Source organism: Fimicolochytrium jonesii, assembly GCF_025526975.1.
Source record: "Fimicolochytrium jonesii strain JEL569 chromosome Unknown EV422scaffold_32, whole genome shotgun sequence".
In the NCBI taxonomy this organism is placed as follows: Eukaryota; Fungi; Chytridiomycota; class Chytridiomycetes; order Spizellomycetales; family Powellomycetaceae; genus Fimicolochytrium; species Fimicolochytrium jonesii.
The window spans coordinates 125,748-146,542 of NW_026515699.1; the positions used below are offsets into that span (position 1 = coordinate 125,748).

A 20,795-nucleotide genomic window follows, 5' to 3' on the forward strand; every position below is an offset into this window, starting at 1 on the left:
ATCTTCGCCGGGGATTGCGCCAATCCGAGCCTGGCGCTAAAAGCGTTGAAGTTCGCAGAGTGGTTGCGTCAAGCGATGGACGCTAATGGAACGGAACGACTCAGGATGGTGTAAAACATTTCATCGACATCCGAAGATGCTGCTGGATTTCGGCAGCATATCACGCGACCCCGCACTAGTGACGACGCGAGGTTGCGAGGTTGGCGAGTTTGGCGTGTTGTATAGTTCTGAGTTGGGGGCTACGCGCGGCGTGCTCACCCGGTTTGAACTTCCTTGCTTTTACACCCCCCTGGGAACGACTGCGTTATCCGAGGCAGCGGTGGAATACGGCGGTAGGATTTGTGGCAAATGCCTTGGTGAGGGCTGTAACGTGTCGCTTCCGACGCAGGTGTATGGGAAGGGATGGACGGCTTGGCCAAGAGGCGGCCTTACAGTGGGCGTAATATGATCCAGGATGGCGTTATCGCGGGTGTGCCAAAAAGCAGACAGAGCCGTAAGGAGGAAAACAAGGTGTGTCCCTGCAACTGCGGCAAGTCCTTTGTAACGTGGACGATTGCCCGTTGGTCGACGCAATGCATACATCCTGCAGGTCACATTTTTTGCATGCCAGTGCTGCACATGCACACACAGGTTGCTGGGTTTGTCCTGTTTGGCACAGACGTTTAAGGATTTTAGGATAGGCCTCGATTTCTAGCACCAGTTACGGGTACCCACCGGTACAACATGCAGGAGTATCTGGGCCTTTGCAGCCATAGCGGCGTCCAGGCTACGGCAATTCCAATAGGGAGGTGCGACAGTACAGTCTGCTGCCATTCCAACGACTGACCGGAGTGTGGGCCATATGACCTCGTTTAAAAGGCGCGACGCGTTCTTGCCACGCGTTCGCGCAGATTGCGGTTGTGGCTCGATCAACTTTTTTTCTGACAAGCCACCTGTGACGACTGGACCCGGACTTTTGCGCGACACTCCAAGACAAAGACAGCCTGGCGAAATCCTCGAACTATCGCAAGTCGTCGGCCACCCGCAGCCCAACGGTCCCATCCAAGCGATACGGTTGTAGTCGCCCTTAATTTCGGATCCATATACGGTGTCGAAAAAAAACCAGAGAGTTGTGGAGCCTCGCCGGAAAACCGTCGCAGAATCGTTTGGAAAGCGGTTCGTGGGTCGGTCGTACCGTCTTCGCCGGCGAGTATTTCAAAAGAAACTGCTGACGAATCCACGCGGGACTCTACGTGAATGTCGCCGAGGACGCCGGAGGGAGCGTATCGCCGTGCATCAGTGGAACCGCTGTTCGATGTTCCCCGGAACAGTTTCTCAAGCTGTCTCGGTGAGCACGGGCCTTCCCGGCATATTGTGCGGCCCGCATTTGCTGACGGCCTGCAGCAGCGGTGGACGCGGCGAATGCGTCTCTCCTCAGCTGGATCGAAGGACGTAGCGGGAGCGAGTGCAGAAGCCAACTGAGCCTGCACACCCGACGAAATCTCACGACTCGTCTGCGAGAAATCGAGCGCGTCCGCATGCTTGCACCACCTGGGCACGAGGGCAACTGAAGTCGAGGGCAGCACATATTTTTCGATGTCAAGGTGAGTGAAGATGCGAGTGAGAGAGAGGTTTGCAGCGGGAAGAGTGAGTGCGTGTTGCTTGCTTGAAAGAGACCTTTTCGGGTCGGATGCGCCACCACGGCCTGCGAGAGGTGAGGGCTCCTGCGCCAGCCTGGCCTGCTGGGAGAGTCTTGTTGGTCACCAGCGGCGACTGAAGGCTATTTCCCCATCCACTGATGCAGCTTCCGGTTGAAATCCGAGTGCGAGATCAAGCAACCTCGAAAGTCGTCAGGGCGAAAGGTGATTTTGGATCCTTCGAGAACAACCGCAAGATGTGAGAGTGTGCGGGATCCAGAAACGACATGTTCCAGCCAGTCAGCTAACCGCACGCCTCGCTTTGTTATGAGCGGTGCTGCGAGGGTTTGTGTTCAGTACGATGTATAACGCGAATGCACCGGCATCCATGTTCAAATATTTCATCCATGTTCCATGTTCAAGCATCCATGTTACAAGCTTCGGTTTGGGGACAGGGCATGGGAGAAGCTTCCTCCGCAAATGAAGCTTCCTCCGCAACTGTTTGCTCCAAAGAGATGATTTGAGGTGAGGTGAAAGTTATTGTATTGAACACATCAACATTCTAATACAATGGTGCGATCATGCGTCTGTTGATCCATTGGGCCGCGGTCTCGCTGGAGAGTAGCTTTCTTCGCTCGCGAACCCTGAGAACCGCACTGAGTGAAGTATTGCGACCTTGACGCCATGTGGCTCGCTCTCCTCGCCAGGTTCGGGAAAGTGAGTATCGCGCCTTCGCCGCAATGTGGCTCTCTCCGCTCGCCACTCGCTTCGCTCGGCCCTCCTGACGACAGGCCCAGGGGTCGCAACGGCTCCATTTCTGCGTGCGCTATGAGCTCCTGGGTCGGGGACGGGGTCGGGGAGTTGATGAGGACGTGATGGGGACGGACTGTTTCCTTGCCTGCCGGCCGTCCATCCACTCCTTGATGGAGGCCCGGATTCTTCGGTGGATCCGGTCCACTTCTTCCGTGTGATGGCTCAACGGGTGGTTGCCGGCGGCGGCTAGCGCGCTAGGAGGCTGTTGCGGAGAGTCTATGCCACCGTGCTGTGGTGGACTGCCAAAGGCTCCTTGCTCCCTGCACCTAGGACCCCGCACCTCCCCGCTCGCTCTGGACGGCGTGCCACCACTCGCGTAACGCCCGCAATACGGCCGTCCACGTCCATGTGGATGCCAGCAACATTCTCCATCTCGTTCATGGTTGTGCACAGCTGGGAGAGATCCCTAACCGACGGTGGGATATACCCAGCGTCGTACGCGGCTTTGAGCACGTGCTCATGGACGGCGAGGCGCTCTGCCGTGTCGAGCGTTTGCGTTGCGAGGAGCTTTGTGCCTAGGTCGACGATTTTAACTGGGTCGTAGCCCAGGTGGGTGTTCGAGTCGTGGATACCGGGCTCTGCGGTGCGGAGACGGATAGCGGCAAGGTGTGCTCGCGCCGTGGCGGCGTTGAAAGCAGAAGGAGACATCTTGCGTTATGGTTGACGTACGAAGAGAGGAAGCGGAGAGAACTTTGAGCTGAGGGAGTCTTCTGAGTTGCTGGTGCTGCTGAGGATGGTGAACGCTAGATTGATAGAAACCAGAAAGCGGAAGAACGACGGTCTGGGAGCTCAGGCACAGCAGGCGAAATTAAGAGATATGGGGTATTCCGTCTCAATTGCTGTGCCGACTATCGAAAAGGGCATCCTCGTCGCGTCCCCCCGTCCGCAAATTGAATGACACAGCCCCCCACACAACCGAGAATATGTGGCAGGGAACGCTCAGCGAGGAACAACTTTTATTCGCATCCTACACTCTACACCCATCCTACATATACACCCTACATACATACATACGTCCTGATAAAATGTCCAACTACAACGAAGAAGAGGATAAAGCCTTGACCCCTGACGAACTGCTCAAGGTTGAGGAGAAGGTGCAGGATTGGTGGGCCGCCAATACCCCGTCCAATACGGAGGTGAGACCTGAAAGTTTCGGGAAGGGTTGGATCAGACTTCTCAACCGATTTGCTGCGGACGAGCCATATGCTTGCAGGGAGTGCGTCGAGGAATGTGGGTCGGATTTTGAAGTTCCCGGTTTGCCGGGGTACCTTCGTTTCAACTTTACCGGAGCTTGGGAGAATCGAGTTGCAGGCCAACAACGACTTTTCGATTGTGGTTCAGCTTGTGCGGCTTGCCATGCCAGTCGCGGTGTCGGCCATTCGATGTCTTAGGATATTGCACACGTGCCGATGACACATGGATACGATCAGCACAGAGATATCATGGGGCATCTCAATATATGGGGAGTGAGTACGACGGATATCGGGGACTCCAACCACCAAATGTCAGACCAACCTTGTCCAAATTGAAGCTGATGTCCGCCGGTCCCAGATCAATGCAGTGACAGCATGAAACGTGCAGGTACATCATCTTGTGGTATTCGTCATGACTCTCTTCGCACATCACCAGGCTCGCTACGAGAATGCGAAGGAGACGGTGGAGAATCTTGAAGCAGTGGAGTCGGAAGAGATGAACTTGGACGACGACGACGATGATGACGATGGAACCGAAGACTGGGAGGCAGAAGAGGGGGCAACGTCTCATGGAGAGACTGAAGGTGGGGACGCAACCACTGGGAGCGAGTTGCTTAAGAGCTTGAAGAGTGCCAGAGAGCCCCTGCGGTATATATACGCCATGTTGAGCGGTCGGTCGTCATGCCCGAAAACGTATAGCGGAGCTCGAGATGCTACGCATGGACTTCAAATCAGCGGAGTCTTCAAGTCCCGTACGAGCTCCTCATGCACGTTTTCGGCGCAAGAATCCCGAAGACAATGACCAGGCCTTACTAATCCTCATCCATGATCCCTTCTCCCAGCTCTAGGAATAGATGCGATTTTGCCCTTACCGCACATGAGAGGTAAAACTCGAAAGGCCATGTTTTCCGCTTGCGAAACTCCCTAGTTTACACATGTAGGTGTCGAGAGTCAATATGTCAATCGGAGGCGAAACTGCCACTCATCGCTTCGTTGCATCCCTCCAACCCAGCGCTGCAATCCGGTCGATGGGTTCCTGCTGCAGAAAACAACCCCTATCGACTCCGGTATACCGCAAGCTGAAGAAGCATGCGATATACCCCGTGTGCTCGCCGGCTATCGTCCGCTCAACAACCAGACCGTCCAAAGGGAGCTAGGGTTACCACAGGGAGCTAGGGTTACCGCGGGGAGCTAGGGTTACCGCAGGGAGCTAGGGTTACCGCAGGGAGCTAGGGTTACCGCAGGGAGCTAGGGTTCCCGCAGGGAGCTAGGGTTACCGCGGGGAGCTAGGGTTACCGCAGGGAGCTAGGGTTACCACAGGGAGCTAGGGTTACCGCGGGGAGCTAGGGTTACCGCAGGGAGCTAGGGTTCCCGCAGGGAGGTAGGGTTCCCGCAGGGAGCTAGGGCTACCGCAGGGAGCTAGGGTTACCGCAGGGAGGTAGGGTTACGGAATTGTGACCCGGCTCCCCACCACACCACAACGATTTCGCCACCAACGTTGACTACTTAGGACACCACCTATCCCGTGAGGTGCAATCGGTGCCGATCCGCTGAAGCTCCTTAAGATCGCCATCTGGCCCTGCTTGGCCTCCCGCCCTGAAGGTCAGCAGTTCCTCGGTCTAGTAAACCATATGCGGAAATTCCGGAGAGCCCGCTAAAGTCGTAACTGCCTTAATGAAACACAGTCTTTGGGAGGGGCGACTCGTAACAAAAGGCTTTCGATGAGATCAAGCAAAGGTGTGCCGAAGTTCGAATCCTTGCTATCATTAATTACGATTCGAATGAACCGGTGAACCTCATCCGTGATGCCAGCAAGACCGCCTAGAAGCAGTGGTCAACCTGGCAAGGGCTGGAAGAATGCCCAGATCATGTTTGTCAGCCCAGTCCAAAAGCAATCGGATCAATGAAACCATCCATTGATATCGCCGGTGGATTCCGCCCATTTATCGTGGATTTGCTATGTTTCGCCATGTCCATTTGTTCTGAAGCATGAATGGCAGTGCATAGCAGTGTGCTGCAGTGTATCCAGCGACCTCTAACCATGCTGCTGCGGACGATTGCCTGCGATCGACAGCAAGAAAAGCAACTTCATGATGTTCCTTTGATAGTGGTGTCGGGGACCTCTTTCCAACATCCCGCTCAACGTTTGCACTTTACGCACCGCTGACCATTCTGCGACGTAACCTCTTCGCGATTTGACTGCATTCGCTATGGAGAACATGCTTCAAAGGTGGAGGTGGAATCGAGAGGAACATGGTCGTTTTCGGGTGCAGTAGAATTTTCGACGTACTCCGCGTCATTCGCCCATCCGATGCTTTGTGATGAGACCTTGTCAAGGTGTTTTGGGTAGGATGGGAATCACACGGTGCAAGTAGTGAATTCAAGGTATGCCCATCAACCGTCCACTAAAGGCTTTATTCCAGGATGCATGCACTCATACAAGCCCCCAGTAGCCTCCTACCTAAACTCGAGGGATGCTACGTCGCGCGCATCGAATAAAATGTGAATTTCGGGGCGGCCCCGACAACGGCTTCAGAGTGGATCGAGGCTTTTATCCGGAACCATCGTCCAAAGGGATTTTTTGCCATGATGTCAGGCATGTACTTCGATGCCGTGGTACTTTTCTGTTTTGGCACGCCAGACTTATGTTGCGTTCTAATCCGTAGGTCCGAAGTTAGTGCGGCCACTCATGCGCTGACGGCACGTCTCCGAATGACCCGGACGGAAGTCGCCCCATCCGACGTACCGCGGTAACCATGAGATACTGTTTTGCCATTTGACGATGGTAAGCGATAACCCTGTCATTGCTGCACATGTAATATCCTGATGATGAGAGCTCCCACGAGGGAAGGCAACACCGCTTGTAGAGTATCTCTCATTCCGCAAACTTCCGTGAAGCCGGTTTTCCGTGGAGACGTTTCGGTGCCGCCAAAGCTGGAGAGGTATTTCGCATTTCGGCGCTCGCCAATGCTGCGGTATTTCTGGTTTGCTTCCGCCAAGCTGATTTCGATGCCGGGTCTGGAGGCAATTAATCAGATGTGCCCACCAGCAACCCCTTCCGCACGTCGGGATGTTCTCCCGAGAATCGCACCCAACACAACATTGGATGCGCAGATTGCACATGCGAGTGGATTTGGATCTCGGAGGGGTGGTGCGGTGCGCACATGCATACATAACTAAGAGAAAGTCAAATGGCCACTTTTGAGCCGGCCACGTGCTCTCTCTTGGCAGCAGCAAAACCCTGCAATTTAAGGCATTGCTCAAACATCGTTTCTAGAATGTATTCAATCTACGATTGCCACTGGAGTTTCTTGGAGTGGAGTTTCTTCTTGAGTGCATCGTGAAAAGTGGAATAGATGAGCAGTTACTGTTGACTCCCGACCCCTCCGCTACCATTTATCATACCGCACGAACCTTAAAACACACATCATTGTCAGCAGTTCTGTTTCGCTCAACCTCAGTCGCCTTCCATCGTTCAAAGCCGAGCCCTTCCCGTAGATGACCTCCGAGTGATAGTTGAGGAGAGGTCAACCGACTCTTCCTTTCGCCCAGATCTTCTTCATAAATGAACAGCTCCGCTATCCATATCGACCCAAGACTCGCCGCATCCCCTTCCTTCAGCATCGAAACTCCGAGCCCAAGTCCTAGCTCCATCCTCACCTTCTTTTCCTGCAATCTCACAACCACTGAACCTGAGAAGGTAAGGAGCACTGGACTTGCACATATATGACCCGTCGAGTTATGCCATGCTCTACAGAGTCTGCTTTTACTGCTCCCGAACCTCTACTTTGACAACATCGCATGCGACATGGTACGACTGCCCGACGGTTTCTGGCAAACGGAGCATGGTCACCGTAGCCAGCTCCGCAGAGTCTCGCCTCAGCAATGGAAAACATCACTCTCCGCAAACATCACTGAAGAACCTGTACGCCCGCTGGATACGCTAGCGTCGGTCCGCTGGATCTTCTCTGGAGTGATGGAAGATTGTCCACCAGCAGGTGCCCGTTGTTGACTCTGATTCGTCGTTGCCATGGAGGACGCGGATGTGGATACCACTGAGAGGACTCGCACTCGTGCGGCTTCAGTTTATAACGACATCTTCATGAAAGGTTTCGCAAGGGCTCTGCCTAATGTTTGGTTGAAAAGCGCGAAAGAACTTCCGTAGTTTTTCGAGACTTGCATGAAAGTGTGCGCAGGCGTTCTGTAGATGAAGGATAGGTGGATGGATATACTTTAGATGAAGAGCTTTCTTTGGACGAGTATTAGATCCGTCGTACATGAGTGTAAACGGCTTTGCGCTAGTTGACGATAAACAACCATTGGAATGAGACAATTATCGATTATACATCGAACATACGGACGTGAGGGATGGACGTGACCTCGCGGTGCGCCGTCAGTAGGTCAGGGACGTTTTGAGCAATCAGTCGACAAGCCAAGAAAACTACAATTCACATACGGTCAAGTTGAAATTGGTACAATTTCCACCAATTGGTTCTTTTCATTCGGAGTTTCACGAGATGGAACACAGTGCCATCGACAGCGATCCCAGCCCCATCCCAGCTAGAAGACGATTAACCAGATTCTGGGCGACATCAGATGAACGATAGAATGTGCTGTGCACGAAAGTATATTGTCATTGGTGCATTTTTCTCGGTAGTATACAAGGGAAAGCGAGAGAGAGAATGCTTAGGGAGCTGAGAGCTCCAACAACAGAGGGTATGCTACTATGGGGGTGAATTGAGAGGGCCTATATATGTAAGCGTTTCGAAACGCTGGCACAACTCTTGAAGGGACGACGAGGAGACTTGGAGTGGATGGGCTTGACTTAGGAACGTTCGCCGCGGAGACGACGGGCGAGCTGTAAATAGGGAAGAGGAGAAGTGTAAGAGAACTGGGTTATAGAAGCGTGCAAAATTGGAAGAACATCTCGGCACGCACCTGAATATCTTTGGGCTGGATAGTAACAGCAATCCTTTAGCGTCGTCGCTTCAGTGGTGGAGGGCTGGTGGGAGGGGAGTGGGTGAGGGGCGGAGTGACGACGGGGGAGTCGGCGGGCGGTTGGGGGGCGGCATCGGCGGGCGGTTGGGGGGCGGCGTCGGCGGCGGCGCGTTGTCGGGCGGCGGCGACGGCGCGACGGCGCTCCCAGCGGCAGATGGGGTTGGCGGAGGGAACCGCCTCAATGGCGAGGGGGGCGAGGTCGACCGGCGCTCCGCTCAGGGGAGCCACCCCCGTGGAGAGAACAGATGTGGGCGCGGCTTCGTGGGTGGTGGTGGTGGTAAGCATGGTGCGCGCTTCTTGATTCCGGAAGCGCGGCAGGAGGGCGAAAGCTGGGGGGATGCGGGTTGGGGATTCGGGGGGCTGGACGTCCTCCTCGTTGGGGGGGCCGGCGAGGAACTCCGCAAGATCCCAGTGCCAGGGAGGGGAGGCACGGGGGAAGATGATGGAGGGGGAGCTAGTGGTGGTGGTGGTGGAGGCGGGGCTAGTGGTGGTGGTGGTGGAGGCGGGGCTAGTGGTGGTGGTGGTGGAGGCGGGGCTAGTGGTGGTGGTGGTGGAGGCGGGGCTAGTGGTGGTGGTGGTGGAGGCGGGGCTAGTGGTGGTGGTGGTGGAGGCGGGGCTCGTGGTAGTGGGGGTGGTGGTCTCGGGCATTTTTGTGTGTGTGTGTGTGTGTGTGTGTTTGTGTGTGTGTGTGTGTGGGGGGTGGGTGTGTCCGGTGTGTGTGTCCGTGAGGGAAGTGGGAATGCGTTTGAGCGACGCGTTGATATATCCGCGACAATAAATCCAAGACCAATACTGCGTCCCGATAACTCGCTGGATTTTGCATCCAAGATCAGACAGAGGCCTCGCATTGGCCGGCGCTGCGTTGCATCGTCGTACACGCAATCTGACCATACCTGGAAATTGCATATCCATCATGCCCGGAGGACAATGTTCAACATCAGGGGACGAGGGCGTTCAACGGGTCGCGTCAAGAAGCAATTAAGACGCGTTACTCCTTACTCCTTGCGCAGAATCAATGAGGTGCCTTGCGTGCACAGAATATCAAGGCTGGGACCGCCGTCCATGGACCCTGGGAGCCGCTGGGCGTTGGACGCCTGTCATCACACCTCGCTGCACGCCTGCTGCCATAGCGCGACAGGAGGAGGATGGTCACATCAATCGCCCCACGGCAGGAGAGTTGAGTAACGATGCGGGCATGGGCAATCTGTTGCCATAAAGCAGGTCGCCCACGAAACTAAGTGAGTGTCCGAGTGTCCTCGCCGCTGATCATTGCATCATACGAGACCCCTAATCTAAACTACATCTGTCACTGTCCTAGGCAACCACTGCTGGGGCCGACTGCGCACGGCCAGGTGCGACCTGCTTTATGGCAACAGACTGTACAGTCACGGTCCATAAAGCTGTCCCCACCTCCAATCGAAATCAATGTCGGTCACTCCCGTGAATTTAGCGTTGCGGCAGTGGCTGATTTATTTCAGGGGGAGGGGAAAAGCACAGCTTTCTGTTCCCAGACTGTACTTTGAGCGAACTCGTCCATTTCAACGCTGCGATGCATACCGGTAGCACGCCGTTCAAAGGCGCCTGATGAAGAAGCAGTCAATACTCCCGGGAGTATTTTGTGCGTCGACGCTGATGCTTCCTACGATATCTGGGGAGGTAGCGGCGCCCGCTACGGGAAGCGTTTTGCTTTTGCGCTCTGGGACATCTGGCTTGGCAGAACGGATTGGGATTAATGTGACTAGGATATCGCTTGCAAATGCGCAAGATTGTGCAGCATGTTCGCTTTTGGGCACCCACGCGGCGTGCTCTGAAATGTGAAGCTCATCGGACTGGACAGGGTCCCAATGGACTCGCTCATCTAGGCAACGGCACCTGAATGATCGTTGTCGACGCCTACGACCTCACCAGTCTACGGTCACTTTGGTGACGCATTGCCTTCGAGCTACTGAGTAAACCGATCGAATCGACAGGGCAGCGCCCAGCCCTGACGCCACAACCTACCGCTCCGATTCTTACCGCTAACTTCGTACGAACCGCCGAGGCCAAGAAACGCACGATCCTCGAATCCAAGCGTCACGGCCAGGATATGCCCCCTACGACGACCGAAGACCCCCTGGCGTCCGTAGCGGCCGACCACCCCCTCAGGCCCATGCTTGAGAAATACAGGGACACACTTTTCAAGGAACAAGAAGGCATGCCCTCGGATCGCGGCGACGGCAACTTCGCGATCAACCTCAAGCCCGGGTCCAAACCGGTGATGCAGCCCCTCCAGCACCTTGGCCCCGACGAACTTGAGGAACTCAGCAAGCAGCTCACAAGGCTAATGGAGAAAGGGTAGATCTCGCACTCCCGCAGCCCATAGGGTGCCCCAGTGCTCTTTGCCCCCAAGAAGGATGGGGGGCCTGCGCTGCTGTATCAACTGAACAAGATGACCCACAAGGACGCTACCCCTTTACCCAACCTGCAGGAGCTGCGCGACCGCCTCATGGGCATGCAATGGTTCACCGGCCTCGACATTTGCGACGCGTACCACTGTTTAATGATCCGCCAGGAAGATCGCGAGAAAACTGCATTTCGCACCCGCTTCGGTCATTTCAAATACAATGTTATGCCATTCGGGCTGACCAACGCTCCCGTGACCTTCCAGCGTTTAACAAACAAACTCTTGGGAGACAAATACGACCCACACCTGATCTCCTACCTCGATGACATCCTCATTTTCAGCAGGGATCTAGACACTCACAAGCGGCCCGTCGACAAAGTCCTTCAAACACTCACGCGGCACTCCTTGCACGTAAAACCGTCCAAATGCCAATGGGCCGTATCCGAGGTCGAGTTCTGCGGTCATATGGTTGGCAGGGACGGTACAGTCACGTCTCAGTTGACAGAAATTCAGTACAAACTGCATGGGGAAGCTGCCTCCGTCGATACAGACCTGGTTTCAGCAAGTCGATGGGAACTGCAACAGCTTCTTGCGGAGTGGGATCCAATTGATGTCCACAACGCAGATGAGACAGGCTTATTCTGGAAGTTGCCCCCAAATACCACCCTTCCCACGGCACGAATACCGCAACCCAGATCCACAGCACCGACAGATGTAATTTCCTCTTCTGTTCCGGTGTGGCCCCTCAGCCAGAAATCCCCGCCTCCTTCAACTTACTTTCACCTGGCTTCACATTTGTTGTGCTTGTGTCGCGCGTGTAAAAAAGAGCAGCTGAGAGCGAACAGGTCGAGGCATCACTTCGTTTTGTTTTCGATTTTTTTATTCGGAGTCGGGTGTGGAAGAGTTGACAAGGTTGAAAGTACAACCGAGTTTCCACGATGATGAAGTACTACCAAACAATTGTGAAATGGGGTCGTCGAGGAGTACGCTTACCCAAAGGGGCCCCCCGGTTCAGTCGCCTGGGAGGTCGTATTTGACGTTTCCGAGGTTGGGATTTGCGCTAGGGGCGAAATGCGTTTGCGTGGACGCCAGATCGTCCTCTAAATTGGGTTCTGCGAGCAATGCGCGTCGGCGCGGTGGTTCTTGAGCGTATCGTCCCTCGAGAGTGTGGCCCCTAACTCGACGAGGCTATATAACTCCACCAATGTAACCGCAAGGAGTGTGCTGCTTTGGTGTCAAATACGCTAAAAAGATATCGTTGACAACGTGCGGCAAGCTTATCTGGCCCACCGTGTCCTTCTCGCGCAAGAAATGCTGTCGAACTTCGATCTGCTTGGTACGAGATGTTGGTTTGTTATTGTCCGCGAGGTCGATGGCGCCGCAGCCGATCAAAGGTCCACCGCAAAGTCTAGCTCGGTCAGAAATATTGCAATCCAGATTGCTTCTTGAACAGCAGCGGCCAAAGTTGTGTATTCAGGTCCGGCATCCCAGAATGCGACGGTAGATGAAAACGGCAAGCGTAGTAGCCGCAGATCGACTGGCCGTGCTCGTTCTTGATGCAGAAGATGAACGGTCCTAGATCTGCGAGTATCGGCGTCCGTGCGTCGCTCGCAGATCCGTTCTGTGCGTGCCTGGACGTCGTGGCGGCAAATGAACTGGCAAAACCGTCATGCGAACTTCCTGGAAGTCTGCGAGCAACGCAGCCGCATGGGCATCTCCATCGTCCCCGCTCCTCCCCTCCCTATATGTCCTCGACGTATGTTCCAGCTATTCCCTTTTGCATATATTATCGCAATCGATTCGATGTGGTATACGCGGCGCAAAACAAGTAATCTAAAGACGGAACAGGCAGTACCTTTAATGCTCTCCGTGTAAGTAACGGTTTCATCACCACGCTGTTCCCAGCATTCCGCCTTGAGGCTAACGACAGGAAAAAACGCCAAGCAATCCCTGCGCGGGCTGCACTGACATGTAACTTTACACGCAGCGTACTTCGAACAGTCTGCCCAAGTAAGAACTGGACCGGATCGTCACATCCGTTCGGAACAGGGTTCCACAAGTCCCGAAACCCTAACCCTAACCCTAACCCTAACCCTGCCGAAGTAAGAACTGGACAGGGTTCCACAAGTCCCAACCCTAACCATAATAATACCTAACCCTAACCATAACCATAACCTTCAGGCGTGCCGCGCACTGGCAATGCGATGCTGGTGCATTGCACTGTCTACAGATGCGGGCTTGGCCCAATGCAGCGTTCAATATTCTTGCAACAGAAACAGAGTTCCGTGGCCGCGCAAGTCCAATGGAGTTCAGCGGCTCTCATCTTTGCAGGCATGCGACGTCAAGAAACTGAACCAGCGCGCTTTGGAAAGCAGTCAACATCAGGAAGTAGAACACCGCAACCCGCAACCAAGGATTTCAGATTTGGAGATAATTCATTCGATGTAGGTCAGAAGCAATTATACATGAGGAGTTTATACAATGAGTGAATACAATGATGGGTTATATTTCAATGGAACGTCGTGGCAAATCTTGATCTTGAACTGATCGGAAGCTTGAAGACCTCTTATCCGTCGAAGTACGCAGCACACGATCCCAAAAGGACCGCCGGACCTAGCCTTGCGAGCTGTTCCACCCACCGTTGTGCGGTCCAAGACCTGCCACGCCGTAGGGGTCATTGCAAAACTAAGGATTTGAGGTTGTCGATGGACTTGAAGGTGCCGACGAGCTTGAAGGACCTCATCTCCGTCGAAGTACGCAGCACACGATCCCAAAAGGACCGCCGGACCTAGCCTTGCGAGCTGTTCCACCCACCGTTGCGCGGTCCAGTTGACCTGCCACGCCGTAGGGGTCATTGCAAAACTAAGAAGATGAGGTTGCCGATGGAGCTTGAAGGTGTTGAAGAACTTGAAGGAGCCAATGAAGCCTGAAGAACGGGAAGGAAAAGATATGCGGAGATCAGAACCGGAAGGAGCGAAACAATATACGAGTCGACGAAAGATTTCAGAGGAGCCCAGGTACTTACCGATGTGGGAAGTTGCGAGCGGATGTGGAAAAAAGTTGAGGGAAGACGGTTGAGGGTCTGGGGTTTTATACTCGTTTGCGGATGCGAGGGCGGTGGAGCGAGCGAGCGGCTGAAAACGTGGCAGAGCCGGGCCATGATGGCCCTAGCCTGGCCAAAACCGCCCTGGAGGCCTCAGACCCGCGGGGATGGATAGCCCGGCGCGTTCCTGCCAATTCCAGCCTGATTGACGGCCATTGTCGAAAGAGATCGCGTGGTAACGTAAGCAGCGGAGAACGCGTTTTCCGATATACCGAGCTGGTGGCAACACCGACAGACCATCCCTAGGCCCTAGACGTGCCAACTATAACAATACTGCCCCGCATCCTCATGCTGCAAAGCCTCCCACTCCTTGCGTGATTCATATCATGATATCATCGATGCGCGTCATGTGCCGAAGTTGTCATGCCATCAATAGTTAGTTGCGACGGTGGTATGTCGAATGATCAATATCGCCGCGACCTTCCAGAATGTGCACTTTAGAGATGAGATATTTCTAATACAAAGCGGAGACTCTGAAATCCTCTAAAGTGCGTGATTGGCACGATTGAGTCAATAGTTGCTAAGGCACTGTTTGCCACGTTATACAGGACGTCAATTGAGTAACGATGTAAACTCAACGATCCCCAGATCCGCGGATACATATGAGACGGAACCTGTCCAGTATCGCATCACACGATGGAAGATCTGGTATTACTTACCGCTTGCATTATTCTGAGTGAACATGACAAGTACTACAGTTGGACATTCCGCCATCATTGGAAGCTGCATATGCCGTCCAGATGCTTGCATGCCTCCGCCCCATGTTGCGACAGAGTGAAGTCAGTAAGGCTGGCACTGACGTTTCTCGCGGACTATAAGGCGTGCATGGTGAAACTGGAGGCCGTTGTGCCGTGGCCAGATTTTGATGATACATTCATTACATTGTTTCACGGATGAGTTATTCTATGGAAACGAAATCATCATGGATCCAAAATGCAGGTATTGACCATGATTGAAGGTACATAGGAGGAGTTGTGCGCGCCATCCACCAGATACTAGTTTCGCATATCTTTGGCCCTCGACGATTTAATGATATATACAGACAATCCATTGAGCACCCTCCTCCATCTTAGATGCAGTCAGCTTATCCTCCTCCATCTGCATACCGCCAGTAGGTCAAACCGGCGAGCTAGAAGCATTTCATCTTTATACCTCTCCTGCCAGCTGTTGATCGGGTTCCATCACCGCTTGGTACCAGATTCCGCACGTCGGTTTATTCGCATCCAAACATGACCGGCGACTATCTTTGACTAAACTTTTCTTATAGGTTGCCCACTCCAAGGCTTCGGGACACGCATCTACCAGATCGGCATCATGCTCAGTCGCATTTGAAAAAGGTCGTACGTTTTTGAGATACCGGTTGCGCACGGTCCCAGCTGTAGACCAAGGTGGCTGCCAAATACCACGTCTGGGCCCAATGACGAATGTCTTTAATGATGTTCACCGTTGGCTCCATACATTGTTCGTGAATAAGTTTCAGTGGAGCGGACCGCTTTTGTTTGCAATTCATCCTTCATTTGCACCCACCGGATTGTTTCTGGCCCTTTCGTCGGTGTCCTTAAGAAGGGTCACCAGCGAGTACGTCTTTTCACTTCCACTGAATGCCCTTTGAGGGAGTTTGCGACGGAAAAAACAGGAACTTATCGGGAGTCTTGCCCCAAACTCGCACAAGCCGCGGCAAACGGCCATCAGTCAGCCCTTTCTCAGGCCTTCAACTTCCCCTTCTCCATTGAAACCCCGTCTTATATGTCCAGTGCCCGGTGCACCACACGGCCACCTTTGCGTCCTCGATAGTTCTTACAAGGCTGACCACGGCGGCGTTGCCGCCTCCAGAAAAGACTCTAGATCCGTGGACGCCGCAGACGTCAACCTTTCGCGCGAAATAACTTACAGTTAGGGTGACACGCGCGAGTAACAGCCTTCCGCGCGAAATGAAGGAGTTCGTTTCTTATTCCTCTACGCAAGTACCTTTCTGCGCAGTGGATGGTGAAAGCATTCGGTAGGGATGAGTCGGGCACCATCCTTTCATATCGTAGACCGCTAGCAGTTCTAAAGCAGACATGGACATACGGCGTTTATTATCTGCGTGGAATAGTTTATTGGGCATGTATCATAATGGCAAACAGGATGTTTGATTGACCTGCTGGACGGCCAGAACTTTCCCATACCTTTCTCCATCCCTAACGCACACATCATTTACACAGCCGTTGATGCCCCAAGGTTTCAGGTTTGGATCAACCCGGCAATCAGACATCGACTTCAGCACGTTGGCGTGGGCAAATCGGACAAGCGCACGCGATTGACAGTACGCGATTGGACAGTCCGCTCGGACAACAGCGGGCAAAGTTGGGATGTACATTTCAGAATCAATTCAACGACGAAAGAATATTTACTTAAAAAAACAGCCACCCAAACAGACAAACAAGGGTAGAAGAAAAGGAAAAGATGTTTTGCGCGAGAAGGAAGAAGGCCCTTTATATACACCGAGATCAGCTATGCGAAATGCTGTAGCGAACGATGAGAGGTTTGCCTGCTGGCTACTTTCGTTTTCATGTTACCAGTTACTAATTGTTTTACTAATTGTTTTACCAATTAGAGAGGTTTCAGAAGGGCATGGAAGAGTTCTTTCTTGGCGAATATCCCACATATCCCATCATGGAGCAGAAGGCGCAGGTGGGGGAAGAAGGGATTCGTCATCCTACAGAAGGCACGGACTTATCCCTTGGCGCACAGCAGAGGGATCCGTGCCGAGCTATCTTCTTGTGCTATTGAGAGACCGGCAGCTTATTTTCCTGACACCCGATTGTACCCCCTCGATTCGACAGACCCTCGCTTCTGCCGCCCACCACCACATTTACTGGCCGCCAAGGGATAAGTACGTTTATAATATATATACCGCTTGTCAACTTGAGATCAGACGGGGGGGAAATCACATGAAATCCTCGTATCGTTCCCCCCCCCCCCCCCGGATCCATCAGCGAGAATGATGGTGAATGCTGCCAATTGCACCTGATTCATATGATTCAAGGCTCTATCCTCATCTTTGTACTACAGTAAGTGGTCATTACGTATCAGAGGCGTCTTTTATGCTTGTGCGCGACGCGTGGCGATGGGAAAGGATGGGGAAGATGGCCTTTTTTTTTGGCGCTCATCACTCTTGTCCCACGACAACGGAAGAAGGGATTCCCCCCATCTGCCCCTTCTGATGTGCCTTCGGTAAGGAGGATTACCGTCATAGTGGGTGGGACAAGAGTGACGAGCGCCAAAAAAAAACGGCCATCTCCCCCATCTCCCCCCCCCCCCCCCATTATCACGCGTAGCGCTCAAGCATACATGTAAATAAAGCGGACGCCCGTCCCCAACTCCTCAACTTTACACCCATCCTGCACGCAACATCCTGCACGCAAAACCTGATAATGACCACTTACTACGAGGACGAGGACAGAGCCCTGACGCCAGAAGAACTCTACCAGGTTCAGCAGAAGGTGGAGCATTGGTGGACCGCCAATATCTCGACGACGGTGGGACCTGTTGTGTTGGAATCACCCGATGGTTGGGCTTTCTTGCCCTCAGAAGAGATGAAACAAGATCTGGCGAACCTTTCGCGAAAGGCTTTGTTGGCATTGATATCGATGAGCCCTGGTAAGTATCCTTGTTTGCTGTTCCGTGGGGATTATGAACCTAGGTATGATCGAATGCTCATCACCGCCCTGTTTTGATTGTACCTTTTTTTTATCTTCAGTGCGGCAGACCCGACGCTTCTTTGTTATGGAACTTTGCCGCAGGGATAGATTGAGAGATGAGAAGAGACGTAGAGCTGCCGATAAGAAGAAGTGAGTCTTTATACTGTGGTGTGTGGTAAGAGGGGGGGGGGGGGGGGGGGGTGCACTCCTCTTTTTCTATCCTGAAGGCATATTCAGTTCCAACGCTCAAAAAAAACTTCATATTGCAGCTGAAAGGGATCATACCTCTAGCATTTACACTTCCTACGGCGGCCTATTGAGATCATCCGCTTACATCCCAGCCTCATCCGCACTACGCCATTCAAGTTCAAATGGCTACTGTCGGTTTTCACACGCGTGCAGCTTGTTGGCACGATAAATGGACCGGATAATGGAGTAGATTCACTTCCTTAGGACGATCTGATTTGTGACGTATGAACTTGGATGGGAACCCGTATTAACTTGATTAGGTAGTTGCGTATGAAGTTATAAATCAGCATGTGAATAAGAAAAAGATGTGCGTATCAAAATATACTGCTCTATGTGAACTGAAAATGCGTTCAGGATGGCGAATACAAGTTACAAGTTACAAGTTACAAGATACAAGTTAGGCGAATGGCGGGTTGCATTCGACTGACTAATGAGCCAAAGGTGGTCACAAGCCCACAACCTAGCAGCAGGGAATCCAGAGGGGTTAGCCGCCTTCTATTTTCTCTCTGTGAAAGCATGTATATACTGTCTTTACATCACATCAAACTCAATATGTGCTTGATCTCAAGATCACAACTCTGTAAATTTTGGTCTTTCATCTAAATGAGATCGACGCTCGATACATACAGGACATTGAATGTAACGGCTGCGTTCAGGATCGGGCAAATCGATGGGACAAAAAGCTGACGCCCAGACCCGGTCTTGTGAGTTGCTGGTGCTGCTGAGGACGGCCGACGGGTGCTGCGGCAGTGCTGCTGGTGAGGATGCGTGTTGTCTGGAGCTTCGGACATCCCTTGCCCCAAGGAGGGCCCCCGATCGAAAGATCAAAAGGCTCCAGCACGTTCAATAGGCATTTCAAGCGGTTGGGATCAGAGTTCCAATGGAAAACAACACTGAGGGAAAAGATTGATTTCTAATTTTGCATAGATCGCTACGGGGGTTGCGCGGGTATGATGAACAACCGCCGCCAATTGATATACTACTAGGCGGATTGGTACAGTCTGGCTGGATTTCAGGGTGACGCTTAGTCTGACAAGACGGCTACGGTTAAGGGTTTGCCTGGCGACGGCTAACGTAGATTGAAGAATAGCTTGCACCATTTGAACCCGTCACTTAGTGCGCAAAGGTTCTAATTGATTTCGATTTGAAGATTCTGACCGAACATAAACCGCACTGCATAGTGTGTACAACATACAACATACTTGGAAGGGTTAGGGTTAGGTTGGGGTTAGGATTGTTAGGGTTAGGATGGTTACTTGAAGGGTTAGGGTTAGGTTGGGGTTAGGGTTGTTAGGGTTAGGGTGGTTAGGGTTAGAGTTAGGGTTAGAATTTCAATCACGTAGAACCTTTGGGCTAGGGAAGTTAGGGTCAGGACTAGGGTTCAGAGCATAGTCCGACAAGACCGAGACTCGGTCTTGACCAGTGACCAAACGCCTTGCCACAGGTTGAACCAGTCCCTGCAACAAGCCCACTCCAACAGGCCTCCATTAGATTCAATGTCTTCAACCCACACTCAACTGCTCTCTCATAACACTCCGCATACAATCGCAATCAAAGCAAGATATCTTCCTTCAAAGTCGCCCTATGCATGATCTCCTTCCATGTATCCTGGGTACTCTTCGAATCCCATTCACGCCAGGCATCTTCGTTTGATGACCTAGGGCAGGCTCGAAATCACTTGCTAGTCGAACCGTGATCTCAGGGTTAGGGTTAGGCTTAGGGTTAGGAACATCGTCAACCCGGTTGTCATCGTCCCCTTGACCGGGGCGACCGTGGCCACCTCACTTGGCGCAGAGAACATCCCGCGCCATTAGGTTCGGTAAAGTGGAGGTCCGTATGCACACGAGAAAGTCGTAAGATCCAGGCTAGCCTCTGTGATGTAGAGATGAAAATCGGGTGGCGAGCGCCAAAAAAACGGTCAACGCGTACAGTAGGGGTAACTGGTTATGTGCCACCATGAAAGTCACTGACCCCCGGCTGTCTGCCTATATGTATATAGAACCAGATCGCGATGGGTGCAGGATATACGGAGCGTTACCTCTCGCACACGGCGGCGGACCAGCAGGGACCTCAGAAATGATAAACAGGACTGCCGGACAAGTGAAAAACGCCAAAGGGGCACATCCTCAACTGCGATACGTTTCGATTGAGGCCCCTCTCCAAACGACGTATCCTCGATCGCCAAGCTGCACATGTAATATAAGACAAACGCGACAATAGCAGCAACACCTTGCTATCTCCTCAGTGAGTGAAGAAGTCAATGCAAGTCCGAACGTCATCCACTTGCTCGACGAAGGAGAACAACTCCGCAGTTCAGCCATCACACTCCGCGGCCGATAAGGATTCAGTTCTCGATTAAGCTTCCTTTGACGTTGCATGGTAGCACCACCTACCAACTAGCACCATCAAGCCATTCGTCGTCGTCACCATTATCGCACCCGTCAGCAAACTGCCATGCAGGCGATGGGAAACGGCGCCCTCTCTGCTGATTCGAAAAAATCGAATGGCTGGTTACCGATAGAGAAACTCCAGACTTGCTGGAAAGTCCAGCAAATGGCTCCTCTTCCACTCATGTACAAGTCTCTCCAAGTTGGTTCCAAGAAACGTTTCGAAGGAGGGACGACATAGTATTACATGGTCCAGCTTCATTGAGGTTTTGTGGGTAATCTCATTACCATGTATATGCTGTAACCGTGTGTATATATAATATAGGTACTGTAAACGCTCTCGGAGCCACTCCGAATCGGAAATGACAGC

General features: G+C 52.9%; 5 protein-coding genes across 5 annotated transcripts; 2 read left to right on the top strand and 3 right to left on the bottom strand.

The window, feature by feature from the left end:
* Positions 1–3,454: 3,454 nt before the first annotated feature.
* EV422DRAFT_509362 (uncharacterized protein) lies at positions 3,455–4,817 on the top strand (the record flags this gene model as incomplete). The annotated part of the gene is made up of 4 exons (XM_053068847.1): positions 3,455–3,645; positions 3,865–3,895; positions 4,059–4,374; positions 4,564–4,817. The coding sequence occupies 4 exons, from the start codon at positions 3,455–3,457 to the stop codon at positions 4,815–4,817; spliced, it is 792 nt and encodes a 263-aa protein (XP_052921900.1).
* A 1,282-nt stretch (positions 4,818–6,099) lies between these two features.
* Positions 6,100–7,654, bottom strand: EV422DRAFT_509363 (uncharacterized protein; the record flags this gene model as incomplete). Its single annotated transcript, XM_053068848.1, has 4 exons — positions 6,100–6,277; positions 6,369–6,640; positions 7,037–7,314; positions 7,546–7,654. 4 exons carry the CDS (start codon positions 7,652–7,654, stop codon positions 6,100–6,102), a joined length of 837 nt encoding a protein of 278 aa, XP_052921901.1.
* A 650-nt stretch (positions 7,655–8,304) lies between these two features.
* Positions 8,305–9,836, top strand: EV422DRAFT_606970 (uncharacterized protein; the record flags this gene model as incomplete). Its single annotated transcript, XM_053073807.1, has 4 exons — positions 8,305–8,338; positions 8,413–8,482; positions 8,584–9,272; positions 9,667–9,836. The coding sequence occupies 4 exons, from the start codon at positions 8,305–8,307 to the stop codon at positions 9,834–9,836; spliced, it is 963 nt and encodes a 320-aa protein (XP_052921902.1).
* A 2,178-nt stretch (positions 9,837–12,014) lies between these two features.
* Positions 12,015–13,858, bottom strand: EV422DRAFT_509365 (uncharacterized protein; the record flags this gene model as incomplete). Its single annotated transcript, XM_053068849.1, has 4 exons — positions 12,015–12,191; positions 12,294–12,415; positions 12,859–12,967; positions 13,643–13,858. The coding sequence occupies 4 exons, from the start codon at positions 13,856–13,858 to the stop codon at positions 12,015–12,017; spliced, it is 624 nt and encodes a 207-aa protein (XP_052921903.1).
* An 800-nt stretch (positions 13,859–14,658) lies between these two features.
* On the bottom strand, positions 14,659–15,795 carry EV422DRAFT_509366 (uncharacterized protein; the record flags this gene model as incomplete). Its single annotated transcript, XM_053068850.1, has 7 exons — positions 14,659–14,720; positions 14,766–14,798; positions 14,907–15,009; positions 15,151–15,204; positions 15,259–15,404; positions 15,451–15,514; positions 15,634–15,795. The coding sequence occupies 7 exons, from the start codon at positions 15,793–15,795 to the stop codon at positions 14,659–14,661; spliced, it is 624 nt and encodes a 207-aa protein (XP_052921904.1).
* Between the last annotated feature and the right edge of the window lie 5,000 nt (positions 15,796–20,795).